The sequence below is a fragment of the Cariama cristata genome, unplaced genomic scaffold (assembly GCF_000690535.1).
Source record: "Cariama cristata isolate BGI_N322 unplaced genomic scaffold, ASM69053v1 scaffold37799, whole genome shotgun sequence".
In the NCBI taxonomy this organism is placed as follows: Eukaryota; Metazoa; Chordata; class Aves; order Cariamiformes; family Cariamidae; genus Cariama; species Cariama cristata.
In genome coordinates, this window is record NW_009638084.1 from 1 (window position 1) to 24151 (window position 24151).

At 39.7% G+C, this 24151-nt stretch overlaps 1 protein-coding gene across 1 annotated transcript; it reads right to left on the reverse strand.

Moving 5' to 3' along the window:
* Window positions 1-3118: 3118 nt before the first annotated feature.
* On the reverse strand, window positions 3119-16716 carry LOC104156176 (histone-lysine N-methyltransferase ASH1L-like; the record flags this gene model as incomplete). Its single annotated transcript, XM_009708587.1, has 2 exons — window positions 16236-16716; window positions 3119-7865 (listed from the first exon to the last, which is right to left on the reverse strand). Coding segments are annotated over exons 1-2 (5167 nt in total), but the record flags the coding sequence as incomplete, so codon positions are not given.
* Between the last annotated feature and the right edge of the window lie 7435 nt (window positions 16717-24151).

Genomic DNA, 24151 nt, shown 5'->3' on the forward strand with positions numbered 1-24151 from the left:
GGCGCCGTTGCCCGCCAGCCGCAGCTCCGTTCGGGTGCTCCCCCCGCCCCGGCCAAGGCCACGGGAGGGAGAGCGGACTGCAGGGCGCTGCGACGGGCAGCAAAGCCGAGCCTCAGCCTCAGCCGTGACGCCGCGGGGCCCGTGGACGTTAAGGCACTGCGTGGAACGACAGGGGTTGCCGGTGAGATCCAAGACGCTGGTGCTGGAGAAGGCCGGTGTGTCCGGTCGGAACGGCCAGTCTCCCAGAGGCCGGGAAAGGCACGGGCACCTCCTGTCAGACCAGGATGGCCTGCCTCAAACCGGTCCTTTTATCTTCAGATGGAATGAAGGCATTACAGACTTTTCAGCTGCACTGATCCCCACTGAATGGCTGATTTTGTTTTTTCTTTCCCTTTCCTTCCAGGAATTGTGAGCAGCACACCGAGACAGGTCTATGATAAGCTATCAGTTCTTTTAAATAACTTGTCGCGTGAAGCTGCAGAAAGTTTACTAAAGACCACTGTGACCTTCTGACGAACAGGTAACAGTGTCCTACAGAAATCTTCGAGACAAAATGTTAGAGCCTCGCAACCACCATTGGGATAACTCTGCGTATGTGCTGTCGGTATGAAACAAGCCCGCAGCAGGTAAACTTCTATCTAACTTCATCTTCTGTGAAATACTGACCTTCACTAGCGTCCAGTCTGCCAAAACATGCCTGTGTCTAATACAACTCGGACACAGGCAATCTCTGAAAATACCTAGCAGCAGCTAATACCGTAGAAAGAATCTGTCAGTTAATGCAACCAGGCAAGGTTTACGTTCAAACGCCTATGGAAAGGAAGTGTATTTTCCAAATTGGATACTTGGAAACAAAATATCACAAATATCCCCTATGGATCATACAGAACAATTTTAGAAGGCACTCCCCAACGCTGGTCTCTGACTACTTGTTTTAACTGCTCTGATTCAGTGCACCCTCCACCATGCACCTAAATTTCATCTGGTTTAATAAATAAACAATCTTTGATGCACCACAGGTGGGTTTTTTTTCCATCTGTGCTGCTTTCTGAAGTGCACAAAAACATCTAAGTCTTTCATGGGAATAGTTTCAGAATCACAATTCACAGCACGACAGTTAAAACCAAAACACAATATGCAACTTGACATTGATCTTCTAAAAAACCAAAACACCAAAACAAAAACCCAGCCTTTTTACTCTACTGGGGCTTTTTACTAGATGCAGTTTTAAGTTTTCTGACATGCTGCATGCACATGATGTGGGGCATTAGGAGCTCCTTGCGAATGAGAATACCTAGCGGAAAGGTAGTCTCACTGTCAAACCAGCTGGTTTCCACTGCAGGAAATACACTTACTGAAAGTGATACATAGCATCTGAGGAACCAGTCAAACATACTGTAAGAGGGAGAGTGATTCAGAGCCTTCATGAGCAGGTTTCAGCTTAAAACATCTCTGCTTTTTCCCTTAATTAGGTTGTTTCTCATAAAAACCCAAGTCAAATCATTCACTGTAATGGAAATCCTCAGGAAATTCCCAGAACTGCATGAGCTACCACAACCAATTCTTCACTCCTCAGAGCCAAATTTAACCCTTTTGGTGATCAAGCACTTTGAATTTTTCTTTCCATTGTTGCAGGAGAAGCAATCTCACAGCTTTATTGCTTTCTCCTGACTTCCCCTCGCGCCGAGTAGTTTTAGTAATATGAAATAGTACAAAGTAACGTGAACTTGTAAAAGAATCCAGCCACTTCCAACTGCTCTTAAAATAAAGATGGAAAATATAAAACCTCCAAATGCCAAAATAAGATGAGAAAAAGCCCTGCCATACATACATAGTCAAGAGCAGGAAGGCGGCAGGAGGCATCAGAAGAGGAGTATCACAAGAAAAGGAAGAAGATGAGAGTAAGGAATGCAAGGAGGCATTATTTCTTACTGGAAGCTGGCTGTTTGCTTGGCTCCTGGTCTGTGAAATATTAGTCACAAGTGGTTTTGGACAAATGATTTACATTTCAAAGCAGAGTGTAGGCAAGTATTGGAGGGAGGGAGGCGAAGCTATCAGACCTCCTTTACACATCGGAAGTAAGCAAGTAAGAGCATAAGCCACACTTTTGTCTTTTGCAGGTTGTCTTTGTTATGTGGTCTACTGTGTCCATGGCAATTAAGACAAAAGTGGGTAAAATGTGAAAATTATTCCCACAAACATCTGTAAAAATAAAGCACAGCATGAAGTGACACTTAAGCCAGTAGGCAAAGCGATGTATCGTATAGTTTCTTCAAGTCCTAAATTTCACATTTGATTTTTTTTTCTTAATATTATGCAAATGACAAAGTTCACAGTTTCTGAGTGGACGTCTTTTCCTTAAACAGCAACGCTTTGACAGCGTCATTGCAATTTTCTGTGTATACGGTCGCAGCTACTTCTGTTTCAGTTTTGCCTGAGGCTACGTAAGATGAGTTGCCCAACTACGAATAAAGCAGTCACTACAAGGTTTGGTCTTAGGCATTCCCAGCATCATCCAGCAACTGTTCCGAGGTACTGCTAGACGCCTCGAGTCAGGAATCGAAAGCTATACTGTAGTAGAGATTATCAAAATAACTAAAATGGAGTTACAAAAGAGAAAGGAAACATTTTTCTTAAACAGAAATGTTATTCACAATAGTAGTATCAATAGCTAGTCTAAACCAAATCAACCAAACTTCAAAACAAACAGAAATATGGCTTTTCAAATATCAAAAATAACAAGAGATTTTAACCCATTTCTCTAGAAACTTGAAACTGTAAGGAAAATGAAAAGACCTTTTCATGGGAAAGCATCCTTAGCATAACTTTATACACTGCTATAACAAAGAAATAAAAATCTGGTAGGAAGAGATACTTACACAATCCCATAAGCAGCTCTGGAGGAGACACTACGTTAGTCTGTACCAAATGCTGAACAAAACAGTGCTTTAAAGGAACAAAGTCACTCAAGAGTGAAAGCAAGAGTAGTACTGAAATTCAACACAGAAAGATTTCCACAAAGCCAAAGCAATACCTCCTCTCCTTTTCTAGTGCATGTTCGGTACAACATAAAATAGCAAGACTCATAGGAAAGTATGCACAATTAGAGCTCCCTTACCTGACAGGGGCTGTAGCGCCTTCTCAATAGAAGGCAACGGTTCCTTTCTGAGAGGTCGATTTAGCGAGGTGTCTTGTGCACTGAAGAGTCCAGGGCTATCAGTTAATTTTTTACGTCCATTGGTGCTGGTAGAGTTTGTGACTCTGCAGCTGCCTATTGCACTTGTGAAAAGATTTGTGTGTTCATCGTTGCTGGCTGGCTCAGAGCTTGGAGTAAATCCCCCCAGGGACAGACCTGGGGAATTTTCTGAACAGTCTATCTGTAGCGGTGTCTGCAATCCCAGTGCTAACGAATTAGACTCCGAAGGCTCTCTCCTGACCCACTGTTCATCTCTGCTTAGCAAACCCTTTGAAGGTGACAGGTGTGGACAAGACATGTGACATCTGTGTTTCTCTTTATGTTTGTACCTCTCACCAACAGCCTCCTTCCCAAATCTGTAGCGCTTCAAGGACTCAAGAACTGTTCTAGAAGAGCTATTAGCTGTTATAGTGTCCATGGAAACCTGCGGTTGTTCAGAAGAACGATGTTCTCTGTGTTTATGGCGATGCCTATGCTTATGTTCGAGCATCCAGCCATAAGCCATTTCAGGTGGAACACTGGGGTATGTGCTCATTGACAGGAGTGGAGTCCTACTTGTCGTGAGGAAAGCCTCCTGGCGTAAAAGTTTATGCTTCTTCTTGTGATATTTGGTGGGATTGAGAAGCAAATGGCCTGTATGCATGTAGGAAGGTGGTGGCAGGGGGGTAGTAAAAGAAGGAGAAGGTGGAGGAGGATAAAGAGTTGGAGGGTATCTTCCATAATAACCTAAGCCTATGGGAGCAGCTGCGAGGGGAGAAGGAGAATAAGGCATGCCGTAAGAGGGATAGAACCCGGTACTGGAGAGAGGAAAGCTGAGACTATGCATAAAAGGCATTTCTGCCATAGCCTCCCGCATTTTTGGAGGCCTGCCTCTCTTCTTCTTTAAATCGGGTTTTCTAATGTAGTGCAAAGGATCTAAAGGAAAAGTAGGATGGGTATAGAAACTATTGAAATTTATCCTAAAAATGGTAGGCAGTAAATCTCGTGGTATAAAATGGTGACTTCTGTGGGTTATTCTAATTTCACTTAATCGACTTATTAATTCTTCTAATTCGGCGAGGAAATCTGGGTCCTGCCTACCTCGAAGTTGAGGATACTTCTTTTTCCTTTTTCGCTTCTGTCTCTTCATTTTGTCATAACTAAGGTAATCATGACTGCGGCGCTTACATTTGTGTTTATGCTTTTCTTTTAGGTTAGTTAAAACGGTGGAAGTTTCGGGTGGAATAAGGGAAACATGATCAAACGAATGCCTTTTCTTCTTCTGCCCACAAAACTTCTCCGCTCGATCTGAAGTACTGTTATTATCTGTTCCTATCCCACTGTCGCTGGGAATCGTCTCATCGCTGTGAGACTCACTTACTGGGGAAGGAGTGGCTTCTTTCAGCGATGTCAGCTCACTCAAGTGAGAAGGAGAGTTTGGCAACAACGTAGGTGGAGATAATCTCCTCCTTCCCTTAGCAGCTTTTTTCATCGCAAGTGTCTGAACAACACTTCCTTGTCTGGAGTGGATGTGTAAATACGGCACTGAGCTGGGCTCAATAAATCCTGCCTCACTGCTGACAGGGCTCTGTCCTCCACTCACTGCAGAAGACTGGGAGCAAACTGGAGATGGAAGAATTTCTGAATTATTAGCTGTTGAAGGCAGCAAATGGGGAAGTACTTGTCCCAGTGATGTACCAGGAGCTTGTTGAGCAGACTTCTCAAGAACTGTCAAACTGGCAGAACTGCCAGTTAAAATACCATTCAGGACAGCTTTAGGTTTCCTTCCTCTCCTTTTTCCTATATAAATTGTTCCTTTCTTGCTGACATTTATTTGCTGGCCTAATTTTGAACCAAATGTGGCAGCAAGAGTTGACACTGTATTGTGGAGTTTAGATTGCACTTTCCCTTTGTTATTTGGTTCCACTGTACTAGACAGAATCTGATTCAAAAGTTTCTTTCGCTTCAGAGTTTTCATTTTATTTATTTTTCGAATAATTGTTTTCATTAACTGTCCATTATTTCTTTTGGCAACTTTTCTGTCTGAGTCTACTTCCAAATCAGTCATGCTACAAATATTAGGTTTTTGGACTTCTTCTGGCCCTCGGAGCTGGTCCTTTCTCTCAAAAAAATCCCCGCTTTGATGTTGATCGCTTTCAGAGCCTATCTTGCTTGAGTTATCTGTTCCAACAAAAGGTGCCACAGAAAGAATAGGTGGCTTCATTTTAATTGATGACCTGATCTGTCTTTTAGGTCTCCCTCTCTTTTTAGGAAAAGGTTGTCCTGATAAGCTCTGTTTTAGGGAGGGAATTTCTACTTCAGGCTGCAAAACTGGAGGTTCTTGCTCTTCTTTTGACTGCACTGAAAAGACTTTTGACGCTGGGATCTTCAGAGTTCTTTTGGGGGGACCTTCAAGCTCTGGCATCTCCTTGGATTTAGGTCTTCCTCTTTTGGGTTTATACATGTCAGGTAAGAAATCATCTGACATACACAAACTAGAGGGTTGTTTGTGAGTACTGTAGAACTTTTGCGTTTGTTTATCAGTCTCAGCTAACAGTGCAAGAGACTGTCCGTTAGCTTCATTCAGTTTTGGCAACTGATGTGTAACAAATTCATGCTCCACAAATGAAGACGATCCTACGTTTTTCAAGAATTTGGCCTGCTCCAAATTACTGCTTGATAGTGCACTGTATGAAATGTTTTTAAAAAGCTCTGACCTTTCTAGTTCTAGACCCTTTGGAGGCCGACACGCGCTTCTTGACACCACTTTAGTCCATCGTGGTTTCCTTCCTTTTCTTTTCTTTAAAGGTTTTGATTGCTGAGTAGTGCTCAGATTTTTTGCTCCTTGGCAGGATTTATCCGATGCAGCTATTGCACCAATCTTTAGGAACTGCTTGCTACTAAACAAACTTGTAAAACTAACTACTGAAGGAGTGACAGTGGCATGAATGCTTGTTTCAGCTGCCAAAATGGGCTTTTTCCCTGTAGAAGGACTAGTTCTTGAGGTTTCTACATAAGTAGCTTTTGAATCACTTAAATCTTTATCAGCACCTTTAAAATCGGTGCTCAGAGTATGGTTCAATGTTCTGTTTATATTCAGAAGTGTACTGTCAGAAGAAAACGGAGTTTTGCCAATCTGATCTGAAATACCTTCTAAGAGATCTGCTGTGGAACTTAAATGCAAAGAGTTAGATGCTAACTGTGAAGCTGATGAGAGGCTCCTGTTTAAGGTGGTAACAGACACTGTGGGTGAAGGCGATGGGAGATTTCCCTCTCCTACCGCGCTAAATGGGGACTTTGCTGTCGATACGTCTGAAGCACCTCCTGTTCTGAAGTCTGGTGAAGTGCAATATACCGGAGGCTGTTTTTCATGCTTAGATGTTTCATAAATCCCTTTTTCACTGGTTGAGTAAGCATCCTGTGGAACGCAGATTCCTTCATTAAACATCTCTTTGCCTACATCAGCAATTTCTTTCCGAATTGAAAACTTTTCCAAGATACTCTCTTTATTCTGTCTCATAATATGCTTCTCAAATGTTTTGCCAGCAGTATTTTCCTTCAGTAAATCTGTAGTCTCATGGCTTTCAAGGCTACTGAGGTTTGAATTGCAAGGAAGCTTAAAGGGCTCTGAGGCAGGCATAAGAGAGTCTGCTTTCAGAGTTCCAGAGTCCTTGTTAACCAAACCAATTGGACTGCTGATTCCTGTTGGCTTCTTTCCAGAGTCCTTGCTAACCAATCCCACTGGACTGCTAATTCCTGGCATCTTCCTCCCAGAGTCCTTGTTAACTGGTCCCACTGGGCTGCCAATCCCTGGTGTCTTCCTTCCAGAGTCTTTGCTAGTCAGAATCGTCGTATTGCCAGTCCCCGGCATCTTTCTCCCAGAATCCTTGTTAACCAATCCTGTAGAACTATTTATTCCCAACAACTTTTTCCCAGCATCCTTGTTAATCAGTCCTGCCGGAGTGCCAATCCCTGCTGGCTTCTTGACAGACTCCTTATTAGTCAATCCAGTTGGAGTGCCAATACCTGGAAGTTTCCTCCCAACATCTTTGCTGATTAATCCAACTGCAGAGCTGGTCACTGGCTGTTTTTTTCCAGAGTCCTTGTTAACTAACCCTGTTGGAATGCTGATCCCTGGTGGCCTCTTTCCAGAGTCCTTGTTAACCAATCCAATTAATGGGGCAATCCCTTGTGGCTTCTTCCCAGAGTCTTTGTTAACCAATATGGCTGCACTACCAATCCCTAATGGCTTCTTCCCTGAGTCCTTGTTAACCAATCCAACGGCAATACTAGATCCTGGCAACTTCTTTACCAAATCTTTATTAACTAACCCACTTGCAGTTATGGTTCCTGGTAGCTTCTTCCCAGAGTCCTTAACCAAACCAGAGGCAGTTCCATTTCCAGGCTTCTTCTGCTTTGTTTTGGAAGACTTTGAAGGAGGACAAGTTGCAATAAGTTGAGCCAATTTTTCTGTTACAGTTGTTGCTCCGTTAATTTGTGTCCTATCCTTTAATTCAGAATTATGGCTACTGATAAGAGTCGGAGGAGATGACTTTATATAATCTGTCATTTCAGAGTGCAATGGGGAAACTTTCTTAGACAAAGGATTTGTTTCTACTTGTATACCTTCTTCCACATGTAATTCAACTGTTGCAACTTCCGCACCTTTCTTGTACGACTTTGAAGGGTCCTAGAAGTTAATAAAAAAAAATAATCTTTAAGAACAGAGCACAAGGACTCTCTCTGAGTAACACAATGTCTTTTTATGCTGAGATGATTAATACTTGCTTTTGATAACAGAGTAACTGTATAAACACACGCTTCATGATCCTATTAATTTTAAAGCAAATATATTTCAGTGGACATGTGAAGGCTTTTCTGATATTGAGGAAACCCAAACTCACTCCCAGTCCTCAAATATAAACAATTTAATCTATCCCCCAATTATAAACATTCTCAAAAAATATTGTTGATGTTTATTAAAAAAAATCATTAACAATAATGTACTGGGTTAACTATAGTGTGATAGCACTTGAAAACCTCACATTCTACTGAGGAGCAGCTGAGCAATGCACTGCAAGTGCAGGCATTGTGTAAACCTGTCCATGCACAGCTCCACCAGTGTTTCTCAGTCTTGTCCCATGATACCCTCAAGCACTGTAGTGACAAGTTCTTCTCATAGCAGACTGCTGACAGTACTAAAATAAGTCAAATTATTCTGTTGTTTGTATGGGGCAGAGGGGGAACACACAGAACACACATGGAGTAAATGAAACTTGCAAAGTTATTTTCAGTTCTGACCTAACCAAATTTGAAATTTATTCTGTAACGGTTAAAAAAAAATTGCAATATCCATTACCTCAATAAATTATTACGAACATCCCAATAAATTAGTCTTTTATTTTGGAAGGACATTCTTCTTTACATACAGTGCCCAACATCTCTGAAATGCATGGGATACATTCACTCCAAGCAGAGGCTAAGAATGGAACACTCTGATCCCTTATGAGATAATGACATACACACGCAATTCAAAAACTTTCTGGGATCTACTATCTCAAACATTAAATAGTGCAAGGCATCAAGGTCACACCTATTCATCCCTCTGCAATAAAAATTAGTAAGACAATTGCGTGGTACTTCCTCTACTTGATTTCAGTCAGCATTAGATTCATCACGTTTTACAAAACTGTAACTATGGTTGGCCAATATGTAATTATGCTGAAGAAAGATATAGCCTGGATTCCTTTGAAATCATTTGATAAACAGCAAACTCTGGTGCTGATAATGAACCATTTGTCCAGTAAGCTACACCAGCATGACTTAAACAGAAGACTGCAAGCTGGATTCAGTCTGACAGTTTCCTAGAGATGCGAAGTAGTTGCTGGGGTAATGTGCTGCCTGAGCTGTCAGAGCCTCCGCAGTGCCTGAAGAGGCACTCCAAATCCTGAGCTGCTGTGTTTCTGCAGGGATGGAGCAAGACACGTGTTTCTGCCCACATGCAGGCCTGGCACTTAAGTGGAAACTACTTACTCAGCACGACACACAACACGACTCCAAATGTGGAATCCAACCACTTCTGCCAACGCTCTTGGACATACCCGGGTTAGGCTGTGAGCACTAGAGACATTAACTAAATAGTATTAAAAGTAATCTTTATGATCAACCTGAATGATAACCTTCATAGAATTACATCCTCTTTCCTATGGTCTTAAATTTTGAAAAGAACTTTGGAACAAAATTTTAATCTTCATTGTTCACTGGACTTAGACACCTTTGAAAAATTCACCTGAATATTGACTTGGGAATTCAACACTTCATTCCTGTATTTGTTGAGCCACTTGTGTATACAGGCTCTTTCTTTCTTCTATTTCTCCTGTATAGTCTGCTATCCTACTAGAACAGCTTCTGTTGTATTCTCATACTCTACCATCTCTGGGTATCAAATACATCTTGCGAGGCTCCACTTTTTCCTATCCACCTCTGTTTCCAAACAAAAAGCTTGGAAGTTTTATTAGCTATTTAAATAAATAAATAAACAAATAAATGAATAAGAAAACCCTCCCAAACAGTAGTTTTGATCTAAATAAGATGCCAGGATTTTGAAAACATTACTTCAGCATCAAAGATTCTTTGAAAGCTGAAGGCATTTGCCCTGGAATATGTCTTTCTCATCTAGGGTGACTGAATTTAACGAGCACACTGAAAATTATTTCAAAGAACATGAAAAACAAAACAAGAAATGTCTATTGAGATGACAGACAAGAAGTCAGAAAAGTTTGTAATTTCTTCAGCATTTTTAAACAAAAATTTTTATATGGGAAACAATTCTCATTTTTTCCCATAAAGCCACTTAATAATCCATATGATTAACAGAAACATTTTTTTGGGGAGGGGGCTAGCGGTGTGGGTTTTTCTAAGGAACAAATTTCATCTGATAACAGTTAATAGAGACATCTTGATCAAAATATCTGACGTTCTTCAGAGAAGGTTGCACTAATCTGGCTGCTGCAGTAGCTGCAAAAACATTTTAAAAAAGAACAACATAGAGCACAAAGTCAGAGTTCCTTCTTGCAATTCTGTATTATTAAAAATTTCAAATTTTCTGTTAAAGTGAATGGGAGGTATCGCTATCACTAAGGAGTATCATACAGGAAGAATAAGGCTATTCCAAACAAAATTAAACTTAAGTAGTGCACAACCATGAACTTCAGGAATAACACGGACATTTTTTGTATGGAAGGCAACAACGGAAGAAAAGAATTTGAATACACTGCTCACATACTGAGGAAATCAAGTAAATCTCTCAGCTTAAGCCAGCACCAGTACAACTCTACCAGCACCAGTCATAGCATGTGGTGGTACACTCCAACTGTAAGTATTTTTAAGAAAGTTATCTAAAAACTAGTGAAAACAGATCACCTCATATGTCTCAGACTAGCCTCAATCACTGCCTATTTCTTTACTAGGTCCACACTAAAATCCTTGATCTACCAGAAGCTAAATTTCACCAGCTTTTACGATCACTGCCCTCCCAGCCCAAATGTGTTTCCAGAAAGTAAAAAAGATTTCACAAGGGCAGCAATATGTCACTGATCAAAGTTCTCCTCTTGGGGGAGGGTGGCCCTGAGCATCGAGCATCAGTTGGGGTCGGATGTTTCCGAACCTCCTGCAGTAGTAGAACAAAACCCACCAGTCATATCGGTTACTGGTTTTAAAGCTGTGGTGTAAAACAGACTGTGGGCTATGGAGAATAGTTTGGCACTTAGCCCAGCTTTTCTGTGGCAGCTGCAATCTTATGTAAATTATGCTGGAGCGTCACATTTCAGGAACTTCCCCCCAACTTAGCCACTCTCATACTCACAAAACGTACAGCTGGGAGGCGGCGTGCAGCCATGATATGTCTTACTGCGCTGGAGACAAAAAAAAGGTGCCTCACTTCCCTGAAATAACTTTTATTGCACAAACAATCACTCCGTTACATGGGAAGGAGAGATTTGAAGTCCAAAACAAGTTAGAGATTGCTTTCAATGTGTACAGCACTTCAAAGCTTCAACAGTTGGCATGGTCACATTCACATGCAGCTCTACAAACGTGTATCTAGTCTCTTGTTTTCATTTTGCTCCGGATACTGGAAGCTGGCCTTACATGCACCATGTTCCGTGTTTCAATTTTCTCTCCTGGTTCCAGGCAGTAGAGAGCCCTACTTCACTGTTTGACTTGAACAAATGCAGAGTTTTAAATCAGAGAATGCGTGAAGTCAGATTTTAATGCAGACAGTTTTGTGAGGATTACTAACAAACCAATCGCAGAAGAAAAAATAAAATCCCCTAACATCTCCTAGGTGTTTCATCCATCTAATTCACCTAATATGTCTGCAAACAAGCACCTACTTCAAGCTTCTTCACTGATACCTCTATGTTGCAATGCAAGTTGACAATGCCACATAAAGTCTAAAACAGTTTTTCTTGGATTACACGCATTTTCAGTGAAGAGTTCTAGACCTATTCTACATTACTCTGGCTTTCAGATGGTGGGTTTCATCTAGGCGCAAAGCTGTTAAGAAGGTCTAGATTACATTACATTAAAAAACATTTTGTGCTTTAAAAACGAAAACATTTATTCCTGTCAAATCTTTAGCTGTAACTGGCTGGCTTAAAACTCTATCCAACAAAAGAATTGCTCAAAGCAATTACATAAAACATATATGTTTTCATAAAATTGGTATTATTGTTAATTTTGCACCGACATTAATTTAAAATTTCAAATCTCCTATGTGGACGTACATTTTCTAGACTTGCACCATTGCTCTGAGGAATAAAAATTCCAGGTTATTTTGACATAAACTATTAACAGGTTATAATCAATCATTCCAGAGTCATCACAGGCACCAAGAGCAAAAAATTGTCTTTATTTCTAAAAAAAGGCATTAATTGTTACACTACAGCATGATCTCAGGGTTTATTATTACTAGATTATTACCTACTGTTGTTATTATTATTGGTACTTATTTGCAAAAAGCTTAAGAGTAAATAATCTTTCACAAGAACAGGGATATCTCCTCTCAGGTCCAGTGTAAAATTCATACTTCTCACACTAGAATCAAATTAGGAAACGCAAGATAGTCTCAGCCTCCAAAAGCTGAAATAGTTAGAAGAAAACAGCTTGTTAATGAAAATTTTGTTTGTTAATTCTCTTGAGAACTACCATCAAGCAATGAGGATTTTTATATGTACATCTATATATGCACACACAGAGATTTACCCATTACTATTTTGGCTGTTGTACTTCTGGCCAATGCACAGGCTATAATTCAAATGAGCATTCTGAAGAACCACAGAAATTGTTTGTGTAGTTGTATAGAATATATTGATGCCACAAGTTTCCCAAATAATAATGGCTGAAAGTGTGTTTGCTGCTTATTTTTCACCACCAAGACTTCTTAGTCTTTTCTAAACTCAAGTTTTAGCTAACTACTAGGAAAAAAAAAGACTTTGTGTAATTAGTCTAAGACAAAAACTTACATCCCAGATCCTACAGAATATTCTTGAGCTACCCAAAAAGAAAAGAAAACAAAACACTTCTTTAGCTTTGTTACTTTTTTGGCTCGAAAATTTTCAGTTAGTGGCTGTGATTTCATCAGCAAACTTTCCTGTAGAGCTTTCCTACATAACCAAGGGCAATAGAAAGAACTACAGAATACTGCACTCAGCAGTTTTACAAAGAAATAAGGAGATGGAGCAAAAGGGCATGTTCCAACTTGCTTCACTGTTTTACCACAACTATTTTAGAATCACAGCAGGCTGTTACTATCACTTCTTGCCTTCCTATTTTCTGAAACTTTAGTAATGCAACCTTGCTGCGTCATTGGCTACATTTACCTTGCAAGCATAGGTAAACCATTCATACACCTCTTGCACTAAAACTAACATAAGCAAAATTTATACCTATGTCTCAGACTCAGGTTTTCAGGCTTAGTAAAGGTACACTACCCATATAGCAAGGTCTGTCTGTCATAAGACACTTTTCCGAAAGAAAGAAATCCGAGTTTCGTATTCAGTGTCAAAAAGCAAAGTGAATACTGTTTTGCTATTACAGTAACTTCTAATGTTGTTTCTCTTAACACCTGGGAATCTTAGCCATTTCTAGGTCTCTCTTTTCTGTTCTGTGATTTTCTTTTCAGAAGACTATTAACTTTTTTGTCTACACATTTCTGGAGGACAAACTGTACAAACATACGAGTTACCCACCTCATCTACCCACTTATCTTTCAGAATGGAGATAAATCCTCCGTTAACATAATTGAAGACGCTCCCCAAGTTTTATGAGTCCCTTCAGCACTACGCTTGAGAAAGAAGCGTAACTGTCACAGACAGGAGTGCAAAGTATTTTCCTACTATTTTAACTTTTACACTGATATTCCCAGGAGATTTCCACTACTTCTCTTTGTGTCTCAGTGGTTAACCGAGTATACTGCAAGTGCTAATTTTTCATTCAAATTCTTTATTCCTCCTTTAAAAGTACAGAGAGTTTTCTTTCCCAGCTCAAAGTATTGCCACACCTTGCTCTGAATTGGTCATACATTTGCTTTTTTCCCACTCCTCTCCATCGAAAGGAAAGATTAAGGAATCGCTTTAATTTTCTGAAGTTTTCGCAGTGCTAAAACTTGCTTTATTTCATTGCAGTAGGAAAAAAAAAAATCCTTCATTCAAAACATGCAATGGTTTTAAACCATGTTTATCATTTGTTTCTACAAAGATACTTTTTAATCACACTTGCTAGAAATCAGTAGGATGCTGTAAAGTGTCATTTCTAACAATCCAAAGTGCCAGAATGGCAGCAGGGATGTACAGACTTAAACAACTTGAAGACCATTTCAGTACAATCTGAGAGAGCGAGCAGAGTATCTGAAATGAATTATCATTAGTCAGGGATCTGAAACTATTTTAAGCAATGCAAATTTAATGCAACAGATCTGCATTCCTCTACACTACATGTTTAGGTTGTTCACCAGACAAGGAGCAGGAGTAACTCCACTGAGAATAGCTGGAACTAAAAAGTGATATGGTATCAATGGTATCATATATAATATCAATAATATTTAATAATAGCAGTAATATTTGTTTCTCAACTTTCTAATTTCCATTTGAAACATGATGGATGCCTTGAAGAAAAACCTAGTATATAAACAAAGATGTCAAGGATGAAGATACCGTGCTGTTACCATCTGAGTTTAAATATTAATTATTTTCCCTGGTAAAAATTCCCAGGGCATGATCCCTTGATGCAATGGGAAAGTTTCCATACTTAATGGCTCCCTTTGCTAGTAAGAGATTTTCAGTTGCAAGTACCACCTGAATTTGGACATCAAGAGAGATCAATGACTGGATATTCCAGATTGGCCCAATACTCAACTCACTGCAACACAGTCAAGGTGAAAGGAGGAGGAAGGAAGGCAGGCGAAAGAAGGAGAAAGGAAGGAAGACAAAAAGTAAAAAAGAAAATCGTAAGTATAATAACAAATTGTGATCTTCTCTTCTACTCTATTCTTCTAAGAAATAATAAGCTTGTTCTGAAACAGAAGAATGTAAAATAAAGGCCATAGCCAAAATGTTAAGTTACTTAATGTACCACTTGAGAATTTCTTGTTTGATAGGCTGACTAAAAACGCCTTTCTGTTTATAATGGAGAAAAAATCTCAATGCAGTTGAATGGTAGAGTGTGGAAAAAGTAATTTTAGTTATTACATGTAACATACAGCACACTTGTTCTTTTAGGGCATAATTTATTATTTCTCTTTGAAGAGCCTCTTCCTCAAGGAAAACTTACGTCTGGGTATGCTAGGGGAAAGAAAAAGGTTTGGGTATGCCAGACAGACATCATCTCACTACAAGATAAAGGAATTTTCCTTCCCTTTGGGTAGGCTCTACCTTACGAGATATGCCAGGACAGATTTATGCAGGTAGCCTTACGAATAGGACACAGCCTAGAGAAATGAAAAACCTTCAGCCTTGGGACCTTTGAAACAGGAGCCCCATGAACAGACAACCCATGCAAAGGAAGGACTCTAACTTCCAGGGACTTATTGTACTCCCTTGCTGAATCGCTTGGCATTGAAAAATTGAACAAGGCTACATATGGAACGTGCAAGGAAACTGGGAGAGATAAATATGCACTCATAAGGAAACACAGGTAGGTGCAACAAAAAAAGGAAGTGTAAGGAAAAACTTCAGCTTTAGATCAGTAGGCACCGACTAAAAGGAGACAGAGTGTGGAGGGTATATTCGAACATTTTATTAGTTAGCAAAACTTTTATGTATACTGGAAAAAAAGAGCATGCTGTAACAAAACACTTGTAAAATTTAGCATATATGCAACTACCTTTATAATTCTTGCCATTTATCCTATTTTCCTTATCTGTTATTGCTGCTCTTACTTGTTACATCACGCAGATCATAAAACCAAGATATCCTCAAGGCAGGGCTACCTCCTTATATTTGGAAAATACCTGGCACGTGTCTCAAGACACTGCATTTATATCCATTTTATCACCAGGTTGTTTTCTAACATATCTGGAAAAGTATTTTTTACTTTTCAGACACTGCTCGATACATGCATTGCAGAGTGTTAGTTAAGACACACAACAAAAACAATGGTTCTAACAGGTAAGAGAAAAATATAAATCCAAATACTAGAGCCAAGCACAGCAAACACACAGCCCCATTTAAATAGAGATAAGACCTCCCCACTTTCTTCTATACAAGAGACTAAAAATTACGCTATTACTTTTCAGAAATTTACCTATGATGTTCACTTCAAGTTAAGATGGGAATTATCTTTCACTACTGTTAAAAAAACAACATTGGCAAGCTTCGAAACAGCAAAAGCATTTTTTTCTGTTGATGGAAATGAAATCAAACCATTTCTAACTTCAGAATCTTCAGTATCAGAGGCTACATGGAAAAACAGTACAATATGATTGTGCAGAGATGCCAGAAACTTTTAAATACAGTTTAAATATACTATGACTTGCAAAATACTACATAAATGCACTACTCACTTGTTTTGAAGGACAGTGCTCGTTCTTCTCATCTGTCATCTTCCCACTCTTTGGCGGCCTTCTTGGTTGCTTGATGCTGGTTTTTATGGCAGGCCGGCACACATAATTCTCAAGGTTCTTGGGAGGCTTTTTTGTTCGCTTTGCTTGAAGACCAATCTTCAGTTTCAAGTTTCCCTCTGAAAAGTTTGTTTCTTTCACTGAAAACTGTTGCTGTGCATCAGTCAGAGCCTCATTCTTCCCATTCTCGATACTGTTCCCCTCCCGACTCTTCTTACTATCGTCTTCTTCCTTGGTGCAACTTTCTAGCTCTATTTCTGCTTTTCCCACCAATGTGCCAATGTTTACTACAGAGGGGCTTTTCCCAGAAAACCCTTCAGAATCAGAACCCAAGCCTAACATAGCAGTATTCCGAGGGTCCATCACAGGCGGAATATATGCCTTCGGGTAATTTTAGGGAAGATTTACAGAGATATGTTCCACAGAAGATCTGTTCTACTACTGGCAGCCAGCATCTTTTACTCTGTAGAAGGAAAAGAAAGACAGAAGTAAACTTTGATTTTCTAGCAGAAGTGAAATTAATATTAAAAACAATTGGAAAGCAAACAATCATACTTCAGACAAGCACAATTACATAGTGTGTTTCAAAACACCAACCCTTCCTGTAACCTACTAGAAAAACACAATTTATCTGTAAACCCACTTTTAAATGATAGATGAAAAATCAAAAGTGTGAGAATAGTATAATATAATTTCCAGTTCATCCACAGGACACTTCAAATGATGGTCAAGGCTTTTAATATTGATCATCAAAATAATTTTCTTTACTTAAAACCAGAGCCCAGCTACTCCTACTACTGCCACTGTTAGTCTGGACTCACGGAAACAGTTGCACCTAAGGAATAATACAGCAAATGAAACCTGTGATAAAGCATCCAAAACCCAGAGACAATACAATTTTAATCATCTGAGCCACTAGGAAAGGTAAGCTTAACTCAAGCATGCATTTGTTTACAAAGACACCGAAAAAATCTGCTTATTAGTTAAGGACCTTCCACAATTCAGGAAAAAGGGTGGGAGAACAGAAAAAAACAACGACCACCAAACACATTCACACACTAATTTGTACTTCCTGAAGCACAGGAACAGAAAAGTCCACACTTCTATCATCAGAGACACCATTACGTATATATATAATTAACCTATTTATCGTAAGATATTAGAGGGAACTTTTTCATCTCAATTAAAGCAAAAGTTGATTTGAATCAACTTGCTAACACGAGGGTTTCAAATCCCTGGCTGGCAGACTACTTGCGCCGTGTGCCAGCACTGCCTCCCGTGCTCGCACGCAGACCATCGCAGGGTTATAAGCTGGTACCTCCCCCACGGCCAAAGAACCAACAAAATCTGTGTACCCCATTACATTTTGATCCATGCGAACAAAAATCATCACAGAAAGAATCTGCAGAAGAAACAAATACGGTGTATTGCTAACTATCAAAGAGGACAAATCACAGTTACGAAGGAGAAGCTAAACATACACATTTCGCTATGGTCAGATATTTAGAGCATGATGTCAAGAGAAAGGACACAAGCCATGTTTACAGAATTGGGGACCTGAAAATCAGCAACCCTCAAAAGTACTCTGTGCATAGGATGAACAGGAACTCCTGGTGAAACGTGACAGTCACAAGGACCTACACAATCCTTGTAGCGTACTGAAAAAGTATCAGGCCTTTTTGACACTGCTCTGGCAACCCATTGCCCATATGCCCATCTACCCTGTGGATATGGCACACTGAACCATTCCAGATCAAACCCTACTTGGCCTTAACAGCAGCGTGGGAGAGAAGTTCTCCTTTCTCAAGTTCCAGGAGCCAAACCAGAACAATCCAGGCGGGTATATTTGTTTTAGGGGCATTCTAAGCAGAAAGTATTTAAATATCTTCATCATTTGAATATCTTAATCATTTTTGAAAACAAAGTATGTCAGAAACAAGTCTGAAAAAAACCCCAAACAACAATGTACTGAAAAAAGCATCACAGGAACTAAACCAGCATGATTTTCTTAACTTTTACACAATTATTAAGGCTGAATTGTAAGGAATGCTATGAAAAGATTTCAACAGTTTCAATGAACTTCAAAGTGAGTTTCAATGGTTTCAGAAATGTTTCAATGAGCTCAGCAATTATCTACGACATTTGGCCTCCTGGCAGGTCAGCACACGCATACTCGGGCCCATCAGCACATGGCAGGTCCAAAGCCACACGCTTCTTGTCCGGACAATAATTAGAAAAACAGCAGTGAGGAGGTGGTATTTTGTGGTGGCTCAGTAAACACAATCACTGTACAAAAAGGGGGAAGGATAAGGAATGTGAAAGGCGAAACTGGGAGAGGACTAAGGCAACTGCAGTGGACACAGGCTGGAAGACAGATGCCAGGATTAGTGGGGACACAAGAAATACTGCCGAGAACACAAAATGCAAATCTTCGGAAAGTCAGGCTTCCTTGGTTACTTTCTCAGAGAAAACACACTTATTTGCACATGTTCTCCTGCACGTTATTAAAAGGGATTTCTATCTGCAGCTATGACTTTTCAACTAAGAACATCCTGAAAAATCAAAAATGCTATTATTACTCATAAGACCAGAGGTAATTAGACAAAAACTCCATTTTACAACTAGAATAAATGAGTAGAGCAGTGTGACACAAGGGGCTAGAAAGCAAGACAGTGACAGTTCCCACTTCAAGGCCCAGTGTTCAGACCATTAGACTACACCATGTCACCAAAATGGGATTTCATACATGCTGATGCACAAAGGAAAACTGGCCAGCAGTAAAATAATTCAAAGCTGATGAATTTTTATTATTCAAGTTCAAGAAAAGGAGATAAACCTACAGGCCATCATGCAACTCTAAAATCTATGTTCACACAAATGTTTCCTCCTCTAGCGACTATAGTCCAGAACAGTTTCAACACTTCAGACATTTTCTTACAAATAAAATTAATTAATAAGCTTAAAATCTGAAACCAAATTAATTTGAAACAGCACCATCCATACTTCTGTATTTGGCTCCATATTTACTTAATAGCAAGAGTTTATGTAAGTCATTACACTCATACACTGACTGAAAAACTGCAAGACCAAGATAAAGTGCACATTGAGAATTAAAGAACTGTGTTAAAATCTTATTCTGTGATAGCACAGAATCTGTAACTATCCTAGAAACAAAGTCACAAAATTCATGGCGCTCAAACACATAGCAGGTAACTTTATTTATCCATTAATTTGTCTCTACGCAGACAACAAAAATGCTAGTCCTGGACCTAATCATCATTTTGCCTCCATCTCTATAATCTTCTCTCTGACTCTCCAATTACCCCACTCTAACTCACAGAAAATGTGTCTGCCAATTTGATCATTTTCATAACCATGAACTGATTAGATCTCATCTCTGTGAATCCCAAGAATGCTGCTTCTTCCTTACCTCATCGAGTTCAGGCTTCCTGTCATTGTCTCCAAGGTGTGGGTAACTGTACCTTGGCTCTCCACTTGTTCTTGTTCCTCAGTGCTTTCTATTTTACCAGCGACAATCACTATATGTGTTGGGTTTTCTTTTTTCTCTTTTATTTAAGTAACACCATTGCTTTCTCTGTGCTACTCTTCACACTTTGTATGCCCTGCTTGCACCAGTCTACAGTATCCTTACCTTTCTTCTTGCAGGTTGTGTCTTAAAAACTTCTTGTGTATGTCAATGTAAATGAGCAGCCAAATGACAACAGCCATAGTTCAGAGGCTGCTATAAAAGCTTGCATAATTTTACCCTGAAAACTCCAACAATTCGGTACTTTCAAGAGCTAAAACTATGTCATTTACCCATGTGATATAACGTACATATCTGCATCTTAGCTTTCCACATTTGTTCTGTTAATTTGCAAGTCTTGTTTTTAGTTATACTACAGGCTTCTTCAGGTCCGAAAAAAATGGACTATGGACTTGCAAAGTACCTGCTTCAAAGATATTGATCCCTGAAAGAGATCTTCGCATGTTCCCACTACAAAGACTTTTACAAGAAAAGCACTATATCCATCTGGTGCACCCAATAAGATTCATGTGAAATTAAAGCAGTGGCACCTGATTGCCCATGCCTACAATTAACTCTTTTCTAAGCTTGCACACTGTCCTTTAACTACATTGCTTCATAACTTCTAAGACTAGAAAGTACCGCTATAATCAAGCAGCACGACATTCTGCACCGGGCCAAGAACTCTGCTCAGCAATTCCCAGCCCACTGCTCACATTTTATAGACCCACAGCAGGTCTTTCCAAAGCAACATCAACATTTTTTATTTAAAGACTTTTTTGATGAAAGGAACTGCCATTTCCCTGGAGACTGTATTCCAAGACCTAATCCACATTTTACAACAACGTTCATCCATGGAATCTTAGGCTAACATAAATTTTGCCAGATTAAGAACCAGCTAGTATCAAATCTCTACATGACCTCACAAATCATGATCAAGACATGTCCTAACCATCCCCCTAAGAAGCAAAACACATCAAACTTCCAGCCTCTCATCCAGTACATTCTGCAGATCTCAAATCCCTCCTGTAATCGTTCTCCCCCAAAAAGATCAACTATGAAGTATTTTAACATCTATTTTGACATGTGCTACCTAAAACTCAATGGTGTTCACTAATGATTTTTCTAATGTCATATACAGTCCTATTATTCATTCTTATTCCGCTGTCAACACATCCAAACCCCTTTTTGCCCATCATCTGCTAAGATTTCTGTTCTTCTGATTCCCTGCTTTTCCAGAAAATAAATACCAGGGTTGACTTCTACTGCCAGCTCCTAAGTATGTTTTCCCCTCCACCCCCTTAGCAATATTAAATGAGATTTTTTTTCCTCTGTCCAATTTACTACATCAATTTCATTTCTGCTATTGCTTTTGTTGACCAAAACATGCTGTGATTTTATATCTGGAAGGTGAGTATTTTTCTTTTGGTTTGTCCCATTGTTTCAGCTCCAAGGGACATAAAAAAAAATTCAGCCGAGTGTCTGAAATCTGAGAATATTACTAGTAACTCTATGGCCTCCCACAATCTCTTCTCATATTCCTTGTCTTCTTTCCTCTGCTATGGAAGACAGCTACAACACTCAGAAGTTCTTTCTCAAAAAGAGAATAAAATGTGTCATAAAAACCCCACTATATTTCTCCACATCACATCCTAAGCAGCAACATGGACCATTGGACGTCACTAAAACAGTTCAAGGACCTTGCGTTACCTATGTGAGTATTTTTTAAATGTTTATAGATACTCTTGCCAGAAATACAGTTACTCTTTGTGTTACATGAGGTGACAAATATAATATTTCACAAATAGAATCTGCTAGATGTGGTTTTGACAGCCATAAAATAACAAGAGTACCTGTCTTGTGAAGAAGAATATTCTACAGAGGCATTTGTAGCAAAGACAGTACAGGTCACATGTTGGGAGAGCAAATGGTAGCAGGACACTTATTTTGTAGGAGCAAACAGAGACGGCAGACATGATGACACTTTGCAAATATGCTCCAGTGGGAGGAAAACTTTGTAAGCAGATACAACATTTCTTCTGGTATCTTAACCTTACTTCTTCTGATATTGCACCTTAACTGAAAAGTCTGGAAACACAAGACTGAATTTTGACTTGCCCGATAATTTTGTTGTTTCACTATTCATATGCAAATTCATATGAAATTTCTAAACATTGCAAAACAAAACCCACATTTGATCAGACCAAAGGTTCATTTAGCCTTAGGTTGTCAGTCCCAATATTAGCCAATACGGATTGCTTAGAGAAAAGCATAAAAAAACCCAACATATGCTGTGTTAATGCCGCTAAAATATTCTCCCAGCCTCTAAGTTTGTGATTCAGGAACTTCCCGAGAGGTACGTCTCTACATCTAATGCCTTTCAATGGATTTTTCTGAACAAAATACTCTGTTCTTTATACAGACCTAGTAAAAGATAATGTAAGGGACATAGTAAACCAGCATTTCACCTTTAAATCCTGATGTAATGTGCAGGCAATGCCTTTGGTTAAGCCAAAAATACCCCAGTGCTAGTATGGCCATACACACCGTGTGAGCCATGCTACACAACAGGTAATGCTGTGATACAGAAAATTATGAACAAATAGAGATTTTGCTTTCACAGAATAATCACACTAAGTCTGCATATCAGATTTTCTTCTTCTTTTTGAAAGCTGTGAGATAAAACAGAAGACCTCACTGAAGTGGAAGAAATGTGTCCACAACAGCAAAAGTCAACCTCTTGCCAATGGCAGCAAAAATTAATTTTTTCTTTAAGTCAACAATCCATTTGACAACAATGCCTATTTAAAAATAACTGTAATTCAGTAACTATATGTGCTATTTCCATTTTTCTCTTGTGACAACAGCATTATAATTTATATCAATAAGCCTGTCTCTTGCACCAAGTGTTTAAACTGCTTTTTGTATCCTCAAGGACAGTTTAAACTTCTGAAAACAACTGAAAACAAGCTGCTTCTTTTTGTAAATTATGACTCAAATTATTTTACTGTTTATTATCACTCAAACATTAAGTGCTTTCTAGAAGACTGTTGACTGCCTGTAGCAATCAAACGTAACTAAAGTTCAAAAAGAAGTTGCAATAATTTTGTCTTTAAAACCCAGATGTACTTAGACCCCCTCAAAATAAAAAAAAATAAAATCTGTCTTATACTCTTATACAGTCTAGAAAAGCTACTGAAGCTTTAATTTTCAAGTAAGAATGCTTCTTAAGAACTCAAGTAGGCAGACAGATGATGATTTTAGAGCCCATCTCTGCCCATATGTTCAACCAGCTGCTAGAACTTCCCCATTCACGCAGAGGCAGAAGCACCAGGGATGGTCTCAAGGTCCTCAAGGACGACCACATGAAACACACATCTTTCAGTATTCACCCAAAACTCCCCACATCCTTGGAAAACACTGCTTTCGCAGGTGCAATCTACATTAATGCAAGGAAGAGAATAAAAACTAATAACAAAAGATACAAAAAAGGTATGCTCTCCCTAAAAATGAAAACCAAGTATATTTAAATGTATGAACAGATTTTTACCACACATCCATCCCACAGTCCCTGCTCCCCAAATCTCTCCTAACAAGACTGGAAAGCCAGTGTAAGAACCCACTACCTCAAGTTTCCCTTACTGGCTCTTGACAACACACAACTACCAGGAGAGTGAATGTGTGTCCTGAGGCCATCTGATGGAAACCCACATTCCAAGTAGTTTCGAGTTCTCTGCTAGGTAATTAACACGGTAAAGGAACCACAAACCAAGGGTGAAAAACAGAACCTAGAAAGTCAGGAGACTAACAGAAAGAAAAGGACAGCAACACATTTTGGCTTCTGATCTGATGGGTAAAGCTAAGATACATTAGGCTCAACCATCTAATCCCAGATTACAGGTCAATAAAACTAAAATAGGATTAAAAACTCAACGAAAGTAAAATTTCAGAAGTATGATTTTGGGGGGTAGGATTGCAAACAGAAAAGTCTCCCAGCCACTGACCTGTAAGTTAGTCAATATCCCAACAAGTAAAAATAAAAAAATAATCCGCCGGAGACCCCCACCTCCATCACCTCAGCGCCCCTTGCACCACCGCCTTCCACGCAAGGGAAGGACCACACTCTTCTCACCATCTCTGCCCTACAGGACGACCAAAGTTTCGGGGATGCGGGGACTCGCGCACAGACCCGATCACCGGGAAACTTCCTGAAACCCGACACGGGCACCTGGCTGACGAGGGACTCCCCCGGGGCGGCTGCCAGGGGTGACCCGCGCCCCCCCTGCCCCTCCAGCGCGGCACCGGGCCAGCTGTCAGGTGATATCCCGCCCCC